The sequence below is a fragment of the Protobothrops mucrosquamatus genome, unplaced genomic scaffold (genome assembly GCF_001527695.2).
Source record: "Protobothrops mucrosquamatus isolate PMUCROS unplaced genomic scaffold, P.Mucros_1.0 scaffold249, whole genome shotgun sequence".
In the NCBI taxonomy this organism is placed as follows: domain Eukaryota; kingdom Metazoa; phylum Chordata; class Lepidosauria; order Squamata; family Viperidae; genus Protobothrops; species Protobothrops mucrosquamatus.
Window position 1 is genome coordinate 389006 of NW_015386597.1, and position 26237 is coordinate 415242.

Genomic DNA, 26237 nt, shown 5'->3' on the forward strand with positions numbered 1-26237 from the left:
CAACTATACTACTATGGAAATAATGTTCATGAAAGATGGTTTCTGAGACCATACTATAAGTTAAGTTGTTCCTCCAAAGATAAGGAAAAATGTGTTTGGGTAAAGCAATCAAGCTTGATTGGGGGCATTTCAAATGAAGTCTACAGTGACTGGAGAAGGAAACCCCGATGTGAGAACTTCATTCAAAGGCTGGTTACATTGCAGGAGTAAGGGAGGGATAAGCTTACTAAGACCTCATAAACCATTAAAAAAAAAAGGTTCATTGCTGCCAGTATCCATATAGTACTGCTCAGGGTAAGGAAAATAAAGTTTGAATTCTTAGAACAGGAAAGTTAATATGATTGAATAATTATAACTAAGGCATGGTGGGATGACTGTCATTATTACAAAAAAAGCTATTGAAGGATACAACAAAAGACTTGCAAAACCAAAGAAGGAACCTGGAGGTGAAAGTTGAATAAATGGCCAAGAATGAGAACAAATGGATAGTCCAGAGTGGGTCAAGGTAGTGCTGGGAAAGCTGAAACTCAGAAGAAATAAAATTAGGCAAAAGCCGCTAAGAGGAATAAAAAGAACTTTTTGGAATCTATCGCAAATAAAAGAGTGTAAGAGCTACTCAGTGAAGGCAGCAAAATGCTAACAGGCAGTAAATAAAGGCAGGATGATTTAATCTGTTTTGGCACTGTTTTCTTTGAAAAGGGATTATTGGGGTTACAAGGAAAGGAGGGACTGCATTTTAAAGAGGGATGGGCTTCAGTCATGTCTGTAGCCTCTATTCTGACTTTTTTTAAACTCATTTTCTGTGGAAACCCCTGGAGCAGTGTTTCTCAACCTTGACAATTTTAAGGCATGTGGACTTCAACTCCCAGAATTCCACAGCCAGCATTGCTGGCTGTGGAATTCTGGGAGTTGAAGTCCACATGCCTTAAAATTGTCAAGGTTGAGAAACACTGCCCTGGAGAATTTGATGTAGTTGTTCGAATTTGCTCCTTATCAAGAAACAGGCAAGTATAGCAAAAGCTGGAGAGACACTCCTGAATTGGGTGTGTGTCTGCACGCCTAGCGAGACAGGATGCTGGCTGCATGACCTCCATTCCTGAAGAACCTCGTCCTGAAGGGTCAGGCCTGTGCCTGACAAAGAAGCTGTCTCTGCTTTCATAACTTCAGATCTTAAGCATTAACCCCTCCTCACCCATGGAACAGGAACAAGTAGTTATTGCATATGTAACAAAAATTATCTTGCTTATTATTGACATCTGAATAGCAAGATCTCTCTTTGCAGGCTAGACAAGAGTGTTTACGATGAATATTTTGCAAACAGTATTGTGTGCTCAGACTCATTTATTTTATTTAGGACATTGACATGGCCACCACCCATCTTCAGCAAATCTGGGCCACCCACAATACAATATAGCCATACATTTCTTTCATTTGCTGGTTGCAGCAGCTCATTGTTACTAGCCAGTGCGGTCGGCTATAGCCAGAGCCATGCTATCAGCACCAAGCATAAAGACTTAAAAATGATCTTTGAGTTCAGTTGTGTTGCAGGAAAACCCACTGTACTGCATCTATGACCCAGTATTTTATTCTCACAGTTAGTGAGAAGTTTATGGAAACTTCACAACAGGATATAAATGCAACAGTTCTTCTGGCTTGCAGTTCCCAGTGACAGCTATTGACAGACATGCTACCTCTGTACATGCATGTAATATCTAAGTAGCATGTCTAATTGCTCTTTGTTGTCTTCTATTCCCTTAAATTGTTTAATCTTCTAATAAAACTATTCAAACTATTATATACAGGGCTTTTTTTCTCATAGAACGCCCAGAATGGAGTTCCAGCATCTTTTTTGGATGGAACCTTATAGGGTAGGCAAGGCGGGTTGTATGCGATCACACATTACTCCTAGAAGCACGAAGCTGAAAACACCAGCCTGAAGATGACGAATGGGACTTCGTCGAAACGTCGCCAAGATACTCTCAATCTTACATGGGAAAAGACCCGAATACGCCAAGACCTGCATATATATATGCATTGGGGGGGGTGTCCGCCCAGCCCAGGTATTGGTGTTAGAAAGATACACAGTGAGGAATGGAGAGGGGATGTTGAGGGATTGCATACGGGAAGAAGAAACGCACTTGTAGCACAGGAAGCTGGGTCTGATTACACGTTCGCGTAGCCGGATGCAGGCACTTAGAGACTGCATATAAGTTCCTCCCAGGTACCGTCTTTTTTGGACCCTGATGATGTCGGGAGCACCCGACGAAAGCTCGGTTACTTTGTATTTTATTAAATGTTTTTAAATGCTTTTAATGTTTTTAGACGCTTTTAAACACTTTTAATTACTCTCTTGGTGATCAGTGTTACTTATTGTCTTGTAATGAATGTACCCAAGAGTCAAGTTTTCACTTTAATTACTAGTCGTATATATATATATATAATCACACACACACATACATATAATCAAAATAGCAGTTGCAAGCACACAATCAAATCCCTGACCCCATGGATGTCCTGTCAGCTATTACTAGTGGTACAGAATTCTCTACAGTGAGCTAGAAATAAGCCGTTGCCTTCTGTCTGCTTCAACATTTCACATTCAGCTAATTCTTAGCAGTGGAAAGTTTTTCCTATAGGTTTTCCATACTATAAATAATTCTATGTATACAACATTACCAAGTTCTTCTTACTTAGACATTGCTCCCACCAAAAACCCCTACATCATTTATCATCAGTGGGTTTGACCAATGTCAAGAAATGCCATTTAAGTTCTCTTCCAGGGTGTGGTTTCTGCTAAATTCTTCATCATTTAGGTTGTTTCCTTTCCACTCCAAGGCAGTTCTCTGAATCAGCTTAGCCATGATGATTTTATGCACTTATATAGTTCTTCTGTTTAATTCCTTATATTCAGATCAGAACAGGCAGACGTCATTCAGTTCAGCTAGCAAAAATATAGCTTGATGTTTATTTATTAAATAAACTATCTTTATTAAATATCTATCCATCCATCCACTTTCCAAGCAGTACTGTAGGTGCAATAGTTAGTATAGACAATCTCAAAGGCAGTGGCCTTTGCTTATCCCAGCCTTAACTCTTTTATGGTATCAGTTTGGTGCAGTGGTTAAGGCATCCAACTAGAAACCAGGAGACTGATTTTTTTTTTTTAATCCTGCCTTAGGCACAAAGCCAGTAGGCTTTGTCACTCTGAGTCCCAGGAAGAAGTAATGCAAATAACTTCTGAAAACCTTGCCAAAAAATTGCAGGGACCTGTCCAGGCACTTACCAGGAATCAAAAACTTACTCAAAGGCAGAACAGAGATGGAATTAGAATACCAGGTTTTGTTCATGAATCAATTTGGCAGATGTAGATGATGTACAGTATCTGACACATCGGCTTATTTAGCCTATTTTATTATGCAAACCCAACCCGTGATCAGTGTATTATGCAGTTCCCAAAAACTGAGTTGAATAAATTACGGCTATTATAAAAATAGGAAACAAGTTAAAACTCAGAATTTAAAGGAATTTGAAGCCAGGAACAGACAAACAATTGGTGGCTGGAAGCATGTTTAACATGTTTTAAAAAGCAATGGTTGGCCAGTTTTTCATGGAATTTGGGGTTGATCTTCCTTTTTTTTTAAGCTATGTTAAGCCTATTTTAAGGCATATGCTACAGTATTTTGTAATGTTGTTACACCTTATAATGGTAGGAAACTGTGCTATCAGTTTTCAACAATTTTGTCCAAGTAAAAAAAACCCATTCATTCATACCAAAAGCTTGGGCAATAAATTCCTTATCCCTGTTCTAGGGTAAGGCACATCTAACTTTTTAATATTCCAAATCTCTACTCTTATTTTCAATGAAGGATTCAGAAGCCATCAGCACATTCAGTTGCACTGGCCCATATCATTTAGTATCTTTCTCCAATGTCTATGGAGACTCTCAGTCATCCAGGTCATGGTTGTCCCAAAGGTGCTTTTTTCAGGCGGCAACTGGATTTTCTTGTGGTTTTTTTTGAAGATGTTTCGCTTCTCATCCAAGAAGCTTCTTCAGCTCTGACTGGATGGTGGGGAATGGAAGGATTTATATTCCTTGCAGACAGCTGGTCGTTTGCATTCTTTTAGAGAGTCCTTGAAGCCATTTGGAGATTTACCTGTATCCTCAGGGTCACTTGAGTAGTGCAAATGTGTGCGGAGACTTCTTGGCTGCAGGATGTTTTCTGCCCGGTGTCCCTTCACTGTTGAAGACAGGCGCAGGATGTTGGGGATGAGTCTGGGTTGTCTGCATCTCAAACTGAAGCACAAAGAGTTCCTGTAGTCTGCAATGTTTTCTGGAAATCCAAAAACTGAAGAAGCTTCTTGGATGATAAGCGAAACGTCTTCAAAGAAACACAAGAAAGTCCAGTTGCCTCCTGAAAAAAGCAGTTTTGGGACATCTTTCTCCAATCTAATGCTCTCCAAATGTCCTGGGTAGGTAGTCGATGACTTACGACCACTTGTTTAGCAATCATTCCAAGTTATGACAGTGCTGAAAAAAGTGACTTACGACTGGCCTTCGTACTTAAAACTATTGCAATGTCACATGATAAAAATTCAGAAGGTTGGCAACACTCCTACACTTCCAACAATGAAGTGTAATTGCATAATGGATTTGCTTAATAACATGATTCACTTAACAACCATAACTACTGTGACAAAAATGGTAGTAAAATAGGGCATGGCTTGCTGAATGATCACCTCATTTAATGAAAGAAATTCTGGTCCCAGTTGTGGTTATAAATCAATTTGCCCTCTGTAAAAACAATATTTAAAACAATAAATCAAAAGGATGAGAACCGGTTAGATGAGTAAGTGAATAAAGCCAACCAAAATCAGAGAAAAGTCAAAGCTTCACCATACTGTTTACCTAAAAAAAAGGTATTACATCAGCATTATACATCAAGCAGTTCCAGAGAATGTGGCAACAATCAAAAAGACTCACTTCCAGGTAAATGTTAACCAGGTAGATGGGTGAGAACTTGAAAGTTTCGTTTAACAACCACCTTGCTTAGTAATGGCATTTCTGGTCCCAATTTGGTCACAAGTCGAGGTAGTACAAATGTAAGAAACACATTTTCACAAATATATGTTGTACTGATAGCTCACCAGCAGTTTAGCTGCTGTTCCCATATTATAAACCCTGCTTGGTGGTCAATGCAATCAGAAACAAAATATTAGTTAATTGTTACCTTGCACAATTTCTGCCTGAATTACCTCGTTAATTATGTCCTGTTAAAAAAGGTCTATCCTTGTATCCTTTTTTGCGTATCTTTCCTGCCATCTTTGCACTCTGAGCTAAAACCTTTGGAAGGAAGTTTATCAAGCCGAACATTCTTGTAAATCTGAACTTGACTGCCAAGAATGCAAATGATTCATTCCCTATGAGGAATTAATTTCCTGTCCACACTACTCCACCCCCTTTAAACATACATTTACTATTCAAAACAAGTGACCCCTCTGTTTCTTTACTCTGAGCACAGTGCATTCTTAACTGTATGATAAATAAAATTCTTCAAATATTTCTGACAATTTATTCTTAGACTAACCAGAATAAAATAATAATTCAGAGTGTCTGTATTAATGATATATGTACTGTATATGATAGCAATATGACAGAACAAATTCAGAGGCTCTCAGTTCCAGTATGTTGGGGGTAAGGACTGTCTGCTAAAAAAAAAAGAGAGAGAAAAGAATTAACTTATATGACCTGTTAGGCATTCAATTTAAAATCTGCCAAAACCCAGCTCTCTTTGAAATGATACTAACTGCCATTCTGCTCCCCGAATGCATTGTACAAAGCTTCATTTGTATAAATGTCCCACCTGTGTATATTCTGTTTGGTGCACAAAATGAGTTTTCAATTATGCCAGCCTTGTAGGTCAGTTTTTTCAAACATGGCAAATTTAAGATGTGCAGACCAACATCCAGCATGCTGGCTGGGGATTCTGAAAGTTGAAGCCCACACATCTTAATGTTGTCAGATTTGAAAAGCACTGCTGTAGACAAAATAGTTGATTTCCTCAACTGACCAGTCAATTGATCTTGCCTGGCTCTTGGGATCCAGGGAGCTTAGAAAAAAAAATTATAGTAGCTGAATTGGTGGCTCTGCCTATCTACAAAATACCACAGAATATTCACTACTTTTGCCAATTCAGTGTGAAGGGCTCTGTTGCTTTCTAAGATTTAGAATGTTTCTTTTAATAAATGGTAAAAATAGTACGATAAAAGCTTTTTTGGTTTGATTGAATTTTCAGTTCCCTAGATCCTAAGCATGAAAACAGACATGAGTGCCATCTAGCTAATCTTTGCAAAATTTCAAAAAAGCAACAGTTGTATTTTATCAAAATGATCTATGTGGAGAGTTCATTAAGATTATTCTGCATCCACAGAAATTTACTATTTACTATTGTGAAATTTACAATAGTCTGTTGACAAATCAGTACACAGCTGGAAAAGCAACTGTAACTCTCCAGATCTTTCTATATACCACATTTTTTGAACCAACCATCTCCCTCAGAGATAAACTCTGGTCGATATACAATAAAATGTTAAAAAATAAAAACAGCATATAAAATTATTATTTTTTTAAAAAAGTTCAAAGGAAGAAAAGGATAATTAAATCTTGTTAAAAATTAGTTAAAAAGACAAAGAAAGGGCTCTTTCTTTGGGTACTAACCAGTTGCAGTTGCATGCTGTTCTGAGCTCCCCACACAACACTTAGTCTAGAGTCATGTTTTAACTCCTTTTCAGAAGGCCAGAAGTGTAGAGCACTGCCTCACCTTTGGGGGGAGAATATTCCATAGGGCAGTGATGGCGAACCTTTTAGAGACCGAGTGCCCAAACTGCAACCCAAAACCCACTTATGCATCATCGAGTGCCGGGTGGGTGTGGCCCATTGGATGGGCGTGGCCCATTGGATGGGCGTGGCTGCAGTGGTAATGGCAGACTGGGTGGGACTAAAAAGTTCAATGAATCAATTCCAACTTTGCAAGATCTTTTTTTTTCCCGTGAGAAGTTGAAATTGACTGATTGAACCTTTTTTTTTTTTTTGCACACAGCGGCGGAGGCCTAAAGCGAAAAGGTTTTATAAAACCCAGCTGAAGGCCTAGGACCGGGGCGACAGCGCGCGTGCCCACAGAGAGGGCTCTGAGTGCCCCTCTGGCACCTGTGCCATAGGTTCGCCACCACTGCCATAGGGCAATGGCAGAGAAGACTCTCTTTGTAGACCCCACCAGACTTCTTTATCTGATGGGGTCTGCAACATACCATACCTTCCCTTCCTGAGCAGGTGGGGTGGGCCGATGTAATGGAACGAAGACGGTTTCATAGATAGCCTGACACCATGCCATCAGTGCTTTATATGTCACAACCGGCACCTTGAGTTGGATCTGGAAGCTAACTGGCACCCAATGTGGAGCAAAGGTATTACATATGCAGGTACCCAAAATTGCTTGTGCAGCTGCATTCTGTATCAAGTGAAGCTTCTAGATTCAAGTGTAGAGTGCATTGTAATAGTCCAGACAGAGATGACTAGGGCATGAGTGATAGAACAGGTTAGGATGCCGGGACTGTCATTGCAGTACACAGATCTGTTATCACTAGGCCACCATATTCTTGACTGTTGGTTAACAAGTAATGAGCAATGCTGAGTGTCACACCTATAAAACTGATTATAACAACAAATATATGTGCAGATAAATTACATCAAGAATTTGCAGGCTGAAATGACTATATGAATCCATTTAATAGACTTTAGCCATGCTTTCTAACTACTATAATTAAAAACTGTGTACTGATAATCATACTATATTTTTCTGTTTGGACTTGGCTATGATGTATGCACATAGCCTACATTTATAGAAAAAAATAAACAATTAAGAAATTCCATACAGCATACTTCAGATGAGTATTATTTAAGCTTCCAAATACCTCATGTTATGGTATTTGCATATCACAAATTTAGCTAGCATATTTAACCATCATGTACTAAATTAATCTAAGTTTGTACAACATACTGAGCTGCAACCTAGTTACCACTTTTTCATTCAGAATACTGCAGGGGTGTCAAACTCAATTTCACTGAGGGCCGCATCAGCATTGTGGTTGCCCTGGGGGGGGGCAGGTGGGTGTGGCCAGAGTGGGTACAGCCTACTGGGTGGGTGTGGATGGAGTAGGTGTGGTCTACTGGGTGGGCGTGGCCAGTTCTACATAATTTGCGTCAAGGGTGCCTATGGGGGCCTGGGCAGGAGTGGGACAGATCTGAGGGTCTCTGGCAGAAGGGGGTGGGACCGGAGCAAGTGCCAAGGCATGGTCCACCGGGGCAAGTGCCAAGATGGTCATCACAAAATTGTACATTGGCTCCCAGCTGGCATGGGCCAGGGCCAAGGCAGCGGGGGCCGTTCCCTGTTTCCAGGATGGCTTCGTGGGCCACATGAAACCAGTTCGCGGGCTGCATCCAGCCCCCGGGCCTTGTGTTTGACATGTCTGGAATACTGTGTAAACCTGGCCAGAGTTTAAGGCATAATCCATGAACCTGCAAACGTAAGAGTGATATTAAGCCTCTTTGTGCGAAAGGCCACGATACATGATATTCAAAAGCTGAAAGGGTAAGACGAGGTTAGACCATCAGGAGTTCCCACGCCTTAGGCAAGATTGGGAAGTGAAACAAAAAATCCAAAGAACGAATGCAATGGCAAACCACTTCTGTATATTGTCAAGAAAACTGCACAGCCACCTATTTTTGATTCTAATACATTTTTAACGTGTGGGAGAACTCATTAAACAATCTCAACGCCCATCACCTACTGCAATGTTTCTTAACATGGGCAACTAGAACAGGGGTAGGCAACCTTGGCTCTTTTATGACTCAGGAATTCTGGGAGTTGAAGTCCACGAGTCATAAAAGAGCCAAGGTTGCCTACCCCTGAACTAGAAGATGCGTGAACTTCAACTCCCAGAATTCCCTAGTCAGCATGCTGGGAGTTATAGCGCACACATCGTCAAGCGTGCACAGACATACTGTATTGCAGCCCTTCCCTCACGCCTCGCCTTAAAATTCATCTCTAGCAGCCGACCCGTATTGGCCATTTAGAAAGAATTGCCTTTTCAGAACCTCTTTTACCTCTCGGGCACACCTAAGTATCGCGAGAGTTTCCCCCCCCCGCGGGGAAGCCCAGTAAAGCAGCCCGATTTGGGTGGGCGCCGCCATCTTATTTCGGCGGAGCTTGAGAAAGTGCTTCCGGGTGAGCTTGTCGGTCGGCGGTTGGAAAACGGCGTGAAGTCCTCGCGCTTTAGTTTCGACGGGGGAGTCGGACGAAGAGCCGTCCCGATGGCGGTGGAGTCTCGCGTTACTCAGGAGGAGATTAAGAAAGAGCCCGAAAAGCCGATAGACCGCGAGAAGGTACAAAGGAGAAGTTGAAGATGGCGGGGAGAAGCGGGGCCGGTTGGCTATCGCTTGGCTCGCCTTGACCGTGCTGTATTCAGGTTGCGATGGCGAGCAAGCCTCACATTCGTCCTCGCATTTAAAAATCTGATCGGTTGGAGATGAAGGATAGCTGAACGTGGGAAAGCTCTCTGCAAAGCGGGATGGAAACTTCCTGCAATTTCATCTCTCTCGCCACTTTGTGAGAGCCGTCGAGTGTTTTCTACGATGTGCTTCCCTGCCGTTATGTCTACTGTGGGTCTACTGGGAACATTTGTGCCACAAACGAGCATAAATTAATTTACACGGACTGAGTTTTGTATCTTGCACCAAGGTTTGAAATGCGGTTGGCTGATTTTGGCTCTCGGGTTGCGCGAACATGGCAATTAAATGATAATTACTTATCAGCCTAGGTAGTCTCACTCTGCTGCCATGAGTGATCCCAAATATGCGTTTGTCATACTCGCCCTTAAAGTCTCATTCAAGTCAAGCTTTACTTATAATGAGTATCTGGGAATGGCCAAGCAGTTTTCTTGGCAAAAATATGAGAATGGTTTGCAAATCCATGATTTGATTTCTCAATCCAACCTACATACTTGAGTTATCTTGTTGTTTTCCCATTTAAGCATCAATCATATATGACCTTAATTATATGCTTTAATGCCTAATGCCTAAGTATCATTGGGCTTGGTAAATCTAGAAGAGTTTGTAGGCTTTTTTTTGGAGGGTGCAAATGAGAGTATGAGAAAGGCCTATGCGCTAACTAACAAAACATTCTAAATATTTTAGCTACCGTAAGTGTATTTAAACTTAGAAGTACTGATATCATTTATATAGCTATGTAGATAATTGACATAATAAGCCATCTTTATATGCAAATTCAGCATCTTGTTAAGCTGATTTAGATTAATAGAATACAGTATCCAAGCCTAGCAATCAGTAAAGACTTCTATCAAAATGGGCGCAGTAGTTGAAGAATCATAAATATTATGGACTCATAAGACCTTGTGGTTGGAGATAATCTTAGTAGAAAGGCATAAACCTCTGGGATTGTTTTGAGCCAATTTTGAGTTTATGGAAATATCAGAAGTATTGTTTAAGGCAGGCAGTAGATTTTAAATTAAAGTCTTCTAAGCTGCTGCATAGGCTGGAGATGTATGCTAACTGTGAAGCTGGTAAGTTGGAGAAAAAACGATGTGGTGCAGGAAGGAAAACAAAATCATAAATTGCCTCTTTTTTCACTGGTTGCTAACAGACTCTGAAAATTCTTCAGAAGGATAGGATTTCTGTGTTACATATGCATTATATTCTTTTTCTGTTTCTCAACAAAATCAATGATACATGGTATAAATACAGTTAAGACTGGCTGTTGGCTTTGCAGACTTGTCCCCTCTTGTTGAGAGTCTTCACCACGAACAATGGGCGTCATCACAGAATGGATGAATTTGCACGAGGAAATGTACCTTCCAGTGAACTTCAGATCTACACATGGTGAGTTGTAGTTGTTCCCTATACAGGTACCATTTGCCTGTATCTCAACATTGCATTAAAAACACATGTAAGGTATATTTTATGGTATGATAGCAGAAAGGGGTTGCTGCTTTTTCTAGTGTACAAAAGTCCTACTTCTGATAGATAAAAGGCAGAAAAATTGGGAAGTCTATTTTATAGCTTTCCTATTAATGGACACAGTTTGTAGCAGTGGAAATTGCACTCTAGCGAGTAAGACAGACATATTTGGGAAACGTGTGAACGTTGCCATGTTCACCAAAGAAAGAAGTCTGCTTAATTTGTTTGTAGAATTGTCTGTACTGATTTTTCACAAACATAATTGTTGATAGATATGTAGGTTATGCTTCTAAAGACAGAAAACATGGATATGTATATTTTATTGCATATTCCTAAAAAAAACAAAGCACCTGAAAATTAATCTGTATGCCTGAGAGGAGAAAAAGACTATATGATTGCTAAATATAGGTGGCTGCTAGAGCAAGTAGGTGATTTGTATATTCTATTTGAATGGTAACATGCATGGAAAAATTAAGTCATGCAAATATTGGTGGAAAGGCAATGGTTAATATTTGGGAGAATTAATGTTTGACAAAAGAAACAAAAATAAATGAGTTTTTTATCACTTGGATATTTGAAGTGACCTAGTTAAGTTAGAAGAAACATCAGAAGAAATTGAATATAATGGAAATGGGGTACTTAAGGTGTGTGTGATATAATATGGAAGGTCAGGAAAGTGAATTCAAAAGTGAGTTTTATATAAAAAAGTAATTTGAGGAGGTTTCCTCTTATACAGGGAACAAGGACTAACTAAATTATATAAAAAAGATCAGTAACTTGAAGGGGAAGACTTGAATGGAGCTGAATGTCTTAGAATAAGTAAGAAGTTTGAAGGATGTAAAGTAAGAGTGTATAGATAGGATGGAACCAAGGATGGTTGGCAAAGGAAAATATATGGAGGGCTGTGGTGTTGAGGTAAGCTAAATTTATTTTATTCCTCCTTTAATTTCCTTTGCTTACTACTAATGAAAGACAATAATATGGTAGATGTATGGATGGGTTTCTACATGAATGCTTTGCAAAAAAAGAATTAAGTGCTAATTAGAATCAAGACATAATGACTTGAGAAAATACAAAATATCTCTGTGTTCTGGTGCTCACATAATTTGGGAAATCAGAGGAAGCTAATTTTGAAAAAGATGTTTACCACCAAAAGAAATTAAATATTTGTGAAGTACTTAGTGGGAAAAATATTTGATGCAGTACTTTTCAGTTCTCTGGATTCTTAAGTTTTATAAATACCATAAAGTAAGAATCTATATTAACTAAATTGACCTTGATTTTGTTTTCCTCCAGGATGGACGCAACTTTAAAAGAGCTGACCAGTTTAGTGAAGGAAGTCTATCCAGAAGCAAGAAAGAAGGGGACACATTTCAACTTTGCAATAGTTTATACAGATCTTAAAAGGCCTGGGTACAGGTAATACAGCTGATGGTAACAGAGAATCTACAGTGTTGTTAGTTGTTTGAAAATTGTAGCATACAGTATAGAACAAAAATTAATATAATGATGAATCTTGAACTTAGTGCTTGCAAATTAAAGAGTCTTCTTACAGTGGTTAATTATATACTTTTCCTTTTCCTATAAAATATATTTGTAAAGTTAGGCAGGTGCGAAATAAGTATATATCTCTGAACTGTAGCTGTCAATTATTTCAGGAGAAAGCAGCTGATTTCTTTCAGATGGAGAAAGTTATTTGATGCTAGGAAAAATAATAATTCCTCTCTAAAGAAATTACAAAGAGCTTAAATTTGGTAGCCAGAGATGAGTATTTTAAGTTGCAAATTTCAGATAGCTAATTATGAGTAGGATTTTTGTACATTTAGATTAGAGAACATCTGTTCTTCCAATGCAATTGCTTAGTTGTAGGGCAGCTTAGCATAAGTTGAGTAATTGTTTATAGTATGATTTCTCAATAACATTTAAGCTATCATTCTTTTTGTGTGCATGCTAGACATTTTCTATAAATTTAAAGCATTAACTCTAAAATAATATGCATTTGTCTTGCATGCTTCCCAGTCTTTGTATTTGCAATGGGCCACAAACTCAAGGTTGTATTGAAACATTACAGATAGGCTTAACTAATACTAAAAAAGTTAGGTGAAGATAACACATGAAACAAAGTCTAGGATTATGGTTGAAAAGCTGCTGAGGTCAATAAGACACAAATCTAAACAAGAAAATGTTAACACTGTTACGTATAACACACACAAAAACCACTTGAAGAACACACACAAAAGGATATATGGTTAATTCCAATTTTCTGGCATATTATCTTCATGCCCAGTGTTCACAATAGATAGTACTAGGGCAAAGGAGGTAAAATATCTCATGTTGAGTTACATAATTATGTTCAACATGTTTTTCCCATTTTGGTTTTGAATAACTTGGTTTCCTGGAGGAAAATAATGTCTCCTTTGTTTCTTTCTACAGGGTGAAAGAAATTGGTAGTACAATGTCGGGAAGAAAGGGCACAGATGATTCCATGACTTTGCAGTCTCAGAAGTTCCAGATAGGGGATTACCTAGACATAGCAATTACTCCACCAAATCGAGCGCCACCTCCTTCTGGTCGTATGAGACCTTACTAATATTTTGCCTTACATCACTGTCATCCATAGACCTTCATCAATTTGTATCTGCATTATTGTACTGATTATTTTACTTAGTGATCTTAAGAAGGATTGATAATTGAATTATGTTATTGTACAAGGTGTGCCCTCAAGCTATTAGTTTCCTTTGTCAGTTTTTTTTTTTATAAAGTTGACCAAAACAACACAGCTGTTCTCTGTATTTTTTAAAAAACTTGTTAGGGAATAAATATGCCATTGATAACTTGTTTGTGATTAAAGGAATGTGTATTTCATAAATATAATTTTATTGTAAAATGAACTAGAATATACATGGTGCTCATTCTTGCCTCAACAATGCTGTAGTAAATAAATATACAAAGAAAAATACGGACTACTCCAGTGCCATATTCCCGAAAAAGTTATCGCATTGCTTTACTTTTCTGTCCGTAATTGTTTGTTTTCTCCCACAATGAATGCACCTGGTCCCACCTCTGTGCATTATTGTGCCAAAGGAAAAAAAAACCCTGGTAACTACAGTTAGTTTACCTATAGATAGTACTGTGGCATTCAGTGCCAAATTTTAAGTATTGGCAGACTAATTTCAGTGTTAATTTTGAGGAGGAGGAAGTTCAACTCTACCTCTTTTCCTTTTTTGAAGCAAGGAAGAGATGGAACTTTCTATTGCTAGAAGACACATTTTCTTTTGTTAGCAGAGCAAGCAAGCAATGTAATTTCCATAGCCAAAAAATCATTGCTGCTTATTTCTTCTGGAGGAGAAAAGCTTCTGGTTTTTTAATATGTGAATGGACAAGCAACATTGAAAACTCTGCAGCACTATAGGAACAAAGGGTTGCATAAGGAGAATAGAGAAAAAAGCTGTGGGGGAGGACAGAGAAAGGAAAACAGGGTGAAATAGTGGAAACAAATACAATCAGGAGGTGGATTAAGAAAGATGGGGACAGAAAAATAACAACTATCCTTAGGTGGTCTTGAATCAGTCGAAATGCCTATCTTTAACAGCCCAAGGCTCTCTTAATTCCTTTCATCTATACTTTTTCTTTGTTCCCCAATTCCTCCAATGTCACATTCTTATCCCAATTTAACTGTTCCTCCCCCCAACTGGAAAATGAGTTTCTCAGCTATTTCCAAGATTCCTATGTTATCTGCCAAAAGTACAGTCTGCATGTCTGGAACGTCACATGTCATAATACCTCTTGCCAATCACATTAGCGTCTCTATCTGAATTCGATGCTAATCCTCACTGTTGCATTTTTGACCTGTCTAGAAAATAGATGAGGTGGTCTGAAAATGCATCTGTACTGAAAACTTGTTTCTAAAATGTTGAAACAATTCTATATTTCTGATAGGATATTATTTTGACTATAATCCTATTTTACTAGCAAGTCAAACATTTAATAGCGTATATCATATTTTCTCTAATAATTTCACAGAAATCTTAATCCCTAATATATTTTCTGGAATTGATAAATATTGGTAGTTATGGTAACTAGGCAAATGATTAAAAGCAATGTTTACTTACATAACATTTCCCTTGATAAGAATTAAGTGTAGATCTAGCAATTTAAAATATTGTTCTTTATTAGTAGCATTAAAGTGCTAATATGCGTTATTCGGGTATTTACTGGTTCTATATCAAGGCTACTATAATCTTTAGCTTCTGAGATATGTCCCAGAAACCCCGGTTTTATTTATTTGAGGGCAGATAAAATACTGAACTCAGAGGGATAAAGCACAGATACAAGTAGTTTGTTTAGTGATAGTTCAAAGTTAACAACAGCATTGAAAAAAGTGACTTATGAACAGTTTTTGTCCAGCCCCGTGGGCTCGACATACACGGGAGGGGGGAAGCCAAGCAGCTGGCCGCCGGAAACGCCACGTAGGGTGGTACAGCTGTCCCGACCAGTGCAGCAGGGCGATACAGCTGTCCCGGCCAGCGCAGCAGGCCTACCAGGTGGTGTGAGAGGCCCCGGCGCCGTCTGCAGGGCCGACCGGGCACGGACTACGGAGTGCACCCAGACGACCTGGAAGGGTCAGCTGGTCGGCGCTCCATCACAGCAGACTCCGGTTTCAGCTCGGGTTTACTGGCGGCGCAGGATGCGGTGCGGTGACGTTGCCGACGGGCGGGGCATCGCGCGGAGGCCCAACAGCCTGCGGCTTGTGTTGGCTTACCGGCGTGGGAGAGAGCCGGAACAGCCCCGTGAGTCCGGATTGGCGGCACAGGGCTCAGGATGTGTCCGTCGGCAGAAGGGGTCCTGGCAACGCCATTCCAGGCCAGAGCAAACGCCATTGGGACACACACCTGAACCGAACGGCGGCGGGGAGGCCGGGCGTTGGAATGCTGCTTTTTACATCCGAAGGCAGGATGCTGGCCTGTTGATTGGGGGCGGAACTGCAGGGTGGGGAAGGCTATGTAAAGTGCTGGGAGTAGATCACTCCCAGCGCTGACTTTATTACTGCACAGAATAAAATCGCTTGTCAACTGGTTCCTATGTCCCTGGTTTGTTTCCACGGACGACGAAGGACGCGTGACAGTTTTCACATGACCGTTGCAGCATCCCTATGGTCACGTGATCCAAATTCAGGCACTTGGCAAATGGCATGTATTTATGATAGTTGCGTTGTCCTGGGGTCATGTGATCACCATTTATAACTTTCCCAGCTGGCTTCCGACAAGCAAAGTTAATGGGAGAAGCCAGATTTGCTTAACAGTTACATAATTCATTTAACAACTGCAGTGATTCAAAAGGCAACATGCTTACAAATAATTTAATCAACTGACAGCATATTTAGTTCTTTATTGATTTTTACAGGAGAGTAAAAATGATTTAATAGTTTGAAATTAAAAGTTATAGTTTACAAAGTAGTTTTTTATTCCTATTAAGTTTTCCAAAACCTCTTTAGATTGGTAGTCGAAGAAAAAAATCAGATTTAGTCTTCATTTTATCCCGAGAATTTTCTGCAAATGTAATAATGAAGCACATTTATATTATAATCTTGTTTTATTATCTTCAGCTATTAGTATATGCACATGTTTCAATAGACACGAACATTTATTTTACAAGATTTTCAATTAGGGAAATAGCATTCTATTTGTGTTTTCACTTCCAGAGTTAGTTTTAATGGGAAACTGAAAAGCAGTATAGTTATTTTTCAGAACTTTTCATTCATTTCTTCCTAAAAAATTGAAAGTGAATTGGCTTCATTCACTCTCACATTTTATCCACATTTTGCCTTCTTCAGTGCATATTGCATATTAATTTATAAGTAAAGCCAATCATATCAAAGGCTTGTTTGATTCAATGTTGCATTCTTGCATTAGCTAACCCGGGGGTCTTCAAACTTGGCCCTTTTCTGACTTGTGTACTTCAACTCCCAGAATTCCTCAGCCAGTATGCCTCGCTGAGGAATTCTGGGAGTTGAAATCCACAAGTCAGAAAAGGGCCAAGTTTGAAGACCCCTGAGCTAACCAAATGCCTATGAAAACTCTATATTACAAGTCCTAATGGGATGTTTAGATTTTTTTTTGCCCAAAGAGCATAACTTCACATATGTTTATATTATTCCATATTTTCTATTTGTGGGCCCATTTCCCCACATTGGAAAGTTCCTGCAGAGTATAAACAAAATACTCAGATCCTTGAAGGCCTCAAGTGTTTACACTGTTTTGTGGGAGAACTGTCTGTTATATTCCTACCTTTTACTTTTTCTTCTTTCATAATCCTACTCATTGGCTAGAGTGGTAAGGCTTTATATCCAAAGCATCTGAGAAGGATGAGTATTTTGATTCCTTCATAATAGGACTCTCACCCCAGGAAATAACTGTAGCATCTTTATTCAATTGACAAATAATGTTGGGAGATCTTAAGCCACAAATTGATTTCCTGACAATAATGATTAGCATCAGGAAAGTGTGAAAATGGCTTGTTTAGAGAAAGGATACTAAGTGGATCATTATAGGTAGTTAAAAGACAAAATATTCAGTAAGCTCATTAAAAATAGAAAATATTATTCTTGGTTATCATGTAAAAATAGCACTTGGGTTAACTTGTTTACAAGAAACAATATCTCTTATGTTTTGTGTGACCCAGGCCAAACTAAATACTATATATAAGGATAGAGTACTACTTATACTATCAATGCTCATCTTTTTTTTCCTGCCAAGATGGCATAAAAATTATTTGGGGGAAGGAAAGGGTGGCAGAAAACTATCAGGATACCAAATATTTTGATTGACCACTGTTTAAGGCAAAGATAAAAAAAAAATCTCAATTGCACGAAAGTGCAAAAAACTCAATTTTCGAAAACTCTGTTTTCATTTACAAAATATAAGGGAAATGTACTTTTTGCTCAAATCTTACCTGTTTTTCTTTGTTATCAGTACAAAGAAATTGCTTTTTTTCAAACCGAAGTATTTCCTTCTTTAGTTCCTTTCTCAGCTGATCTGGGTACTTCTATATTTGGATTGTACTGGGATAAAATCTAAAGAAGTTTAAATAAGAGAGTTTGAAAAACGGATGTTTCCAATTTTGCTGATGAAATGATAACTTTAGTGCAAATTAATTTTGTACGTCAAACCTGCAAAAGATTCTTTGGAATCACAGTTATTTCGGGCGGTGGTAATGGTGAACTGAAGAGGTCCTCATATACTGACTTTGCTGGAGAAGCGGGTTCTTCAATACATTTCAGATATTTGTCTGAATCCAGGACAGGTCGAACACTGTCTTTTATAATAAGATCATTATCTGGCACTATCTTAGTGGCACTTACATGCTAAGGAAAGAAAAAAATAGTGTTGAAATTCTGAAACATAGTTATATTTTTCAGAACATATTAAGCAACTAAATCAAGCAATCATAGAGATATTGTTCTTGAGGCATACTAAGGATTCAATATGTGACAAGACATTTTAATAAGAGATTCCTAAAATTTGCCAGTCTGGTGCTCAATGCTTACCGTAGGTTGTATTTGCTGAGATTTTGTATCAAGTGGAAGTATTTCTGTGGTGTGTTTAGGAATATCCAAATGATTACTTTCTGGAGACTCTGATAAAACAGTGGTCTTTCTGTGGGGAATTTTCACTCCAGGTGTGCAGAACTCAGGTGCAGCAGGTGAAGCCAAAGAATCATAATCTGAAAACATTTGATATATTCACACTGAAAATATGTTAAATTATGCAAAAAAATGGATCAAAGGATTGATTTAAGAAATATGCTTCATGAAAAAAGAAGACTCATTCAGCAGGATCAGAAGAATGCACAGGACAGTTTAATATGCCCCCTGCTCTTTTCTGCAATTTTTGCAAATTTGAGATTCCTAATTGTTTCTTTTTTCCTCTCTCATCTAGAACCTATTTGGAGATATTTGGCTGGTGGAGATAGGGAAAATGTCCCTGAATACTACTGTCAATGCTATAGGAAGAGATCTGACTTTTGATTTGTGGGCTCAGCAGAAGCAAGTTCAGAAACTGTAAGATTTTCCTTCACAACAAGGGGTTATTCATCAAATCCCAAATGTTGGATGAAATACATTAAGGCACAGTTTCCCAACCTTGACATCCTCAAGCTGATTCCCAAGACTTCAACTTAGGAATACAAGATATCCCGGAAGTTATTTGACCTAAATAAGACTTACCATATGCTTCATTTGATTGCTTGAGCGCTACCACATTCTGATTCGATACCATTGCCACTGCTGATCTGATCAAGTTATTAGCAAAAGACAAAAATGTTATTATTTAAACAAAAGTACAACTAATCTTATACATGACACAATACAAGTCTTCTATTTGCGGAAACTGCTGATGTGAATTAATACATTTTTGGAAATATGTATTTTCTCATAATTATTGGAAGAATAAAATTAATGGTTGTAAGAATAGAAAGATATGTATACAATAGAACGTGCAATGATATTAGTGTAAACTAGATTTAGATATATTTCCTTTTCCATGTTTTTCTTTGCTTTATTATTTCTTATTCCTTTTCTATGCTTTGCATAATGTTGTTTATCTCCAAAGGAACAGCAAAATGAGAATAAATGTTACCTATGTCATTACTGACTTTATTTCTTATTCACTTTTCTAAATCTAATATCCATATCTTAAAATAAAATAGAAAAATATCTCATCTACTTTTCTTCCCATTCTTTTGATATTTACTTTAAGTTAAATTATAGATTGTGAGTCTTCTTGTACTTTATAAAATTATATAAAGGTTTGACGACCTAAATATACAGAGGTTATCTAGGGTAGGGTTGGGCAACCTCTTTTGTGGTATACATCAACCAATTTGGGGGTAGTGATGGATGAGCGAGCTGGACCAGATGCTAATGCTCACTAGATGGGGTATATCACATGTGACCAGCACAAGGATTTTCCAATCCCTCTCCTTGTTATCATACTTTATACTAACTTATGAATTACACTACTGGTTCCTCATTTTCCATCAAAATGATAGGAAACTGCACCATATTAGTTTCAGCAGCTTGCTACTGACATTCAGCAGCATAATTGTTGAGAGCCTAAAGAACACAATTCTCACCATTATGAGCTATCAGCTTCAACCAGCATGACCAACCGTCAAGAGAAGTAGAGTTCAACTATAACTGATGTCTTCTCCTGCGATGCTTTGCAACAAATATATCAGTGATGGCGAACCTTTTAGAGACCGAGTGCCCAAACTGCAACCCAAAACCCACTTACTTATTGCCGGGTGCCAGGTGGGCATAGCCCACTGGGTGGGCGTGGCTGTGGTGGTCATGGCAGATTGGGTGGGTGTGGCCAAGGTGGGCATGATCACCTCGATGTTGCTCGGGGGGAGGGACACCTGTGGGGGCCAGGCAGGGTTGGGTGAGATCCAGGGGGTCTCTGGCAGGTGGGGCGTTGGGCAGGAGACTCGTCCTGCGGGGTGAGGTGAGGCAAGGCGAGGCAGGGTGGGGGTGCCATTGTCACAGGGCAAGGTAAGGCAGGGGCCGGGGCGGCCGCTGCCTGACACCATCGGTCCCTGCACACAGAGGCCAGCGAGCGCATGGGTGCTGGGATGCATCCGGCCATGTGGGACCTCGGCGTGTTAGCGGGCAGCTGGTTGAAGAGGGACAGTTGCCATCTCCGGGGCATGGCGCGCGTGCCCACAGAGAGGGCTCTGAGTGCCGCCTCTGACACGCGTGCCATAGGTTCGCCACTATTGAAATATATCAACCCTTTCTCAACTATATTCAGAGACAGCTCATTTTTGATTCCCAGTGGGTTCCCTACAAGGTCATGGCTTGCAAGCTAGGGGTTTTTCCAGGCTTACAGCTCTTCTTTGAACAGCAGGTAAGGAGCTTTGGCCAAGAAGCCCCTTGCAACATAATGGTCAATTTTACTACAGAAAGCTTTGCTCACATCACAACAGCTTTGTTGTTGTTATCTCATGGCTGGTTTACTGTAACTGATCAACCTAGGGCTGCCATAGAAGACATTTTGGAAATTGCAAGATGATTGAGCATGCAGGACCCAAATTGTTCTGGTCCACTCATGTAATATTACAGTACTGTTTTCGGAACTGCTTAGCTTCCAAGTACACTTCAAGGTGCTACAGTAATTACTACCTTTAAAGTCCAATGTGGCTTAGGGCTTGTACATATACAAGACTGCCTTCTCTGAGTTGCATTTGCTCATTGTGTGAGATATAGTAGGGAGTGCTGCTTAAAGAGATCCTACGCTTGAATTTTTCAGGGATATTCTACCTCAGAGGCCATCCCTCCCTGTTAGTTTTGGAGAGCCATGAAAATATGGCTCTTCAGAAAGCTATTTGGACATGTTTGAACATTTCAATGCATGATTCTGCACCAAGATACATCATGGCCTTCTTGTTTATGCTACTGTCTCTTTATATTTCAATATTATATTATTACTTGAAAGCTGCTTGGAATCTGCAGAGATGGGGCAGCAGAAATGATATACTTATCCATGTAAGGAGATAACATCAAAAATATTACTCTTATTACTTCAGACATAAAAATACAAAATTACTGGAAAATAATAATCGTTATATTTTTGTAGTGATTTCCAGGGATACTACTTACCTATTTTTTCTTGCTTTATTAAGTAAGAAGATTGTTTGGTCTTCCATTAAATTTGTGGTTTCATCATTTACAGACAGATCATGCCCGTGGATTTTGAAATATTCTATTTTGGGTGACAAATATTCAGATTTATCCACTTTCACATCTTCCTTCTGGCTATGTGGAATGTGTACTGTGTCTGAAGAACTTGGAAGGGCATATTTTGAAAGCCCAAAATCTGAAAGCTGAGGAGTTTCCAGAGGACTATGAGATTCAGATGATTTTTGAGGAAAATCAAGAGGTTTTGGCTCTATTTCATCAGATACAGCAGATTCAGCGTTGGTTTCATCTTCAACCTTTATTGCTTTAAGAAGAGAATTGTCTCAATGAATCTGGTGATAAGGCATACCAAAAGTCAACAAATACATCACAAATTTGGATTTTCTGTATAAATCCTGCCCTTTTATCACTACCATTGCTTGCTCTATAACCAAGGTTTCACCACTAAATCAAGCATTTTAACCATGCTTTTTTGAATAAGCAATAATGACCTCTATATAAAAATAAGAGATGAATAATTCTAAAGCCAAAGTGTATTATGTTTTTAGCAATGTATATATTTAAAGAATTTAGGAGGATCATTTTTTAAATCATTAAATCACTTTTAAACAAATACTTATTTCGAATGCATTTACAATATAATGTAATCACAAAGCTTTTAATCTAGAGCAGTGTTTCTCAACCTTGACAATTTTAAGGCATGTGGACTTCAACATTGCTGGCTGTGGAATTCTGGGAGTTGAAGTCCACATGCCTTAAAATTGTCAAGGTTGAGAAACACTGATCTAGAGGTTCCGTATTTAATATTATGATGTATCAGACTGCATATATCATTATACCAATTATTCCATATACGTCCTGTACTTAGTTATAAGAGAATAAAAAATTCCATACTACTACTACTACTACTACTACTACTACTACTACTACTACTACTACTACTACTACTACTACTACTACTACTACTACTACTACTACTGCAAATGTTCCATCATATCCCCACCCTATAGATGCAGTGGAGATAATCTGAATTGGTTTAAATAATTATGGGTTATACCAGTATGAACATGCATCCTCAAATGCCATGGAAGGAAACACAATGGGAATAATTAGAAGCTACGTATAGATGAGCTTATTTTACAGAACAGAGACCAGTAAATTTTGTATCTTAGGAAAACTGGCAAAAATTTAAAATAAATTGAGGCATACGGTTTTTAGTACATATGCATATTATAGAAATTTTTAAACTTTTGACTTAAGCAGTGCCAAACCTAGCAGCAATGTTAAGATCAGACATTCAAAGCTATAAAAGATGAAGTGTAATATTAGGCATTGCCAAGCTGAAGTGTCTATTCTTTTTAATATTAGTAATGCACACATAAATTGTACAGTATATTAAAACACCAAATTTTCTAGGGGAAAAATTACCTTCATTCTTGCCAATAAATGGCTTGTAACCATATTTCTGAAACAGATCTCTTATTTTTCCAAGATTGGTTGCATTTTTCTTCATCAGAACTTTGCTGGCCTTTATGAAGTCGTATGTGGCATCTCTTTCTGAAGAACTTGTATGTAGAATATTATCAGCATCAGCCTATGGTTTGTTTTTGTTTGAGTTAGAACTGATTATTATAAAGTAATAAACATTAATAGTCTCTGTGTGTGTGTGTATTAGCAAATTACATGGCAGGTTTAGCACAAAAGCTGCTTATTACATAGAAGCAGCAACAAGATTCCTTTCCTATGTTTTTCATTTTAATAAAAACATAGTTTACTTTAGAACATGTCTAATTATGACTTCACGCTATTCAAAATGATTTGTGTTTTTAAATAAGGTTATCATCTCCTAATAGAAGATCTTAGGATTGGTGGGTTCTCTGGAAATATTACAAATTTATCCTGGAAGGTTTCAGGAGGCATGGTATAGAACAGGGGTAGGCAACCTCGGCTCTTTTATGATTCATGGACTTCAACTCCCAAAATTCCTGAGTCAGCTATGCTGACTCAGGAATTCTGGGAGTTGAAATCCATGAGTCATAAAAGAGCAGAGGTTGCCTACCCCTGGTATAAAAGAAATCAGGTTTTCTATCTCAGGGAATATGAAATACTATCATAGGATACTACCTAACACAGAGAAGCTAATTTTCACACATACTGATCTTCCACTAAACCAGACTTTAACACATTTAAAAACCATGAAGTCCTAGAGAAACAATTTGAAGGTGAAGAGAATAAAGAGAAGCAGGCCATATCTACCTTTAGTGTTCTGGCTTCAGAGTAGAGTTCATGTAGATATCTCATTGAAGAATCATCTTCAAATTCTTCAAAACATTTGAAAATAAATAATCACAACCAAAATCTTTAGAAAAACAATATACAACACTGTACATCAATGTTTGTTATTTAAAAGATGAGATGTTCTAGCAATATCAGAAAATAGCATGGTCATTGGTTGGGAGTCCTAGGAACATCAGAGCTTCAGAAATGAACCAATTAAATGTATAATTCTTGTGAACTGAATCAGTAACACAACAATGTTTTAGCTAATATCTCAAATGCAGAATGACAGTGTCCAAATTTACATACTGTGTTGTTTAAGCCAAAATCAAGTTGTTTGGTTTTGTCTTAGCATAAGCTTTCTGAAGCAAAGCAATTATTTACTGCACTCTCACCTTCATCTTCTTCGAGTAAAATTTGCTTAAATTGCTCAGCCTGCTTCTCCAAAGTGACTGCCAAAGTGCGCAGTTTGTTGAAGAACGTTCCTGTTAAATCCATACTGAAGAAAAGCTAATAGATCATTCCTAAGATGAATTTCGGAAAGAATATGAAAGTTTTCAACTTTTCAACTTATGTTAAATGAACGCATTAAAAGATTGCTAAAAATATATTATAGCTTAGAAATAGTTGAAACAGCCTTTCCATACATGCAGATTTATATAAAATACAGTTGATCTAGTAGCACATATATTTATCTAATTCTAGGTATTTTCCCTCTATATTGCATTTCTATGTGAGAAATGCTGCTTTCCTCCCAAGCCTTAAACCAGGAGTGTCAAACTGCCAGGCCACGGGCCGGATCTGTCATGCCAAAACCACGCCTACCCCATTGCCGGCAATGCAAAAAAAGTCAACATACGTCGCAACATATCATGTGATGTTGCGAGTTGGACACCCCTGCCTTAAACAAATCACTATGTATTCAAAAAAAATTAAAGGGCTCTCCCACAAAGCAACACTATTAGGCTTGACTACTGTGATGTGCTCTACATAGCGCTGCCCTTGAAAAATCACTCAGAAGCTTTACCTGGTCTAGAATACAGCAGTGCAGGCAGTGAAATGTACTGGTTGCCAGTTGGCGTCTGGGTACAATTCAGGATGAAGGTTATTGCCTATAAAGTCTTACCTCGTATCAAGTTAGGATATTTGAGGGATTACCTGTTTCCCGTGGTTTCTGTCTGGGCAGTATGTGCCAGCACAGTTGGAGAGCTCTGGGTTCCTTTGATTAAACAGTGTCATCTATAAGAATCCCAAAAGTGTCCCTTCTATGTCAGGGGTCCCCAACCCCTGGTCTGTGGACCGGCACCGGTCCGCAGCATGCCAGCAAGCGGGCTGCACAAACAACCAAAGCTCCAGCCTCGGGATGCAGGCAACATTCAAAACCACACCCCCTCTGGTCCACAGAAAAACCTTTCTCCATGGCACTGGTCCCTGGTGCCCCAAAGGTTGGGGACCTCTGTTCTATGTCATGGTGCCTGTCCTCTGGAATGAAATCCCCCTGAAATCCATGCCACTCCCACCCTGGTGTTCCATAAAGCCTTCAAGACCTAATTGTTCTCCCAGGCATTGGAGTGACGCAGGTGGGGCTCTTTTGGGTGTGTCTCTTATTTTTTTTGTCTGTATATTGTGTCTTGATCCCACCTTGGTTTCGTTTGTATGAGCATTTATGTCATTATTTGCAAATGGCCTGGAATTACTTGGTGTCTAAATTGAATTAAACAACCATTACAACCGTAACAGAAAATGAAACGGTACTGTGCACACCTCCAGACACTGCCTTTCTCCATCTGCACATTGTACATTGGCACAATTTCAACCATCCCAATTTTTAGCACATGCACAAGTACTGTTACCTGTTCTGGGGAAGAAAATATTTGTCTAATCTCGCTGGCAATTAATCCATGGTGCCCTTCAATATTCAAGCCTATCTAAAGACTCCGTTCTTCCTTCGGGAGAGAAGAGGGGCGTTTATCAAGAACTGCAGGAAATCAGTTTTCGGGAGGCTGAAAAGCTTTCGACCGTCAGAAAAGACTCGCCTCCCGGCTCAAGACAGAGGCCCTCGTCTAAGCCTTCCCTGAATACCTCCGATCATTCGCAGAAGCCGCAGAAACGCGGGACAAACACGCCTTCCTAGCTCGCCAAGACTGCGATCACCGCACGCCCCGCTCGCTCGCTCGCTCGCCTCAAACCACAGCTGGCAACTTCTTTCCCTTCGCGGCGTTTTGAATTTCCCGG

The 26237-nt window shown here is 39.0% G+C and overlaps 2 protein-coding genes across 2 annotated transcripts; one reads left to right on the plus strand and one right to left on the minus strand.

Annotated features, from left to right (window-relative positions):
* The first annotated feature begins 9241 nt into the window (after positions 1-9241).
* SAP18 (Sin3A associated protein 18) lies at positions 9242-13867 on the plus strand. The gene is made up of 4 exons (XM_015814407.1): positions 9242-9439; positions 10842-10951; positions 12326-12448; positions 13463-13867. The coding sequence occupies exons 1-4, from the start codon at positions 9368-9370 to the stop codon at positions 13617-13619; spliced, it is 462 nt and encodes a 153-aa protein (XP_015669893.1). The 5' UTR covers positions 9242-9367; the 3' UTR covers positions 13620-13867.
* A 2565-nt stretch (positions 13868-16432) lies between these two features.
* Positions 16433-24516, minus strand: SKA3 (spindle and kinetochore associated complex subunit 3). The gene is made up of 9 exons (XM_015814419.2): positions 24398-24516; positions 23982-24046; positions 23154-23319; positions 21687-22029; positions 19254-19318; positions 18576-18751; positions 18198-18392; positions 17981-18101; positions 16433-16578 (listed from the first exon to the last, which is right to left on the minus strand). Exons 1-8 carry the CDS (start codon positions 24498-24500, stop codon positions 18021-18023), a joined length of 1194 nt encoding a protein of 397 aa, XP_015669905.2. The 5' UTR covers positions 24501-24516; the 3' UTR covers positions 16433-16578; positions 17981-18020.
* Positions 24517-26237: the final 1721 nt, after the last annotated feature.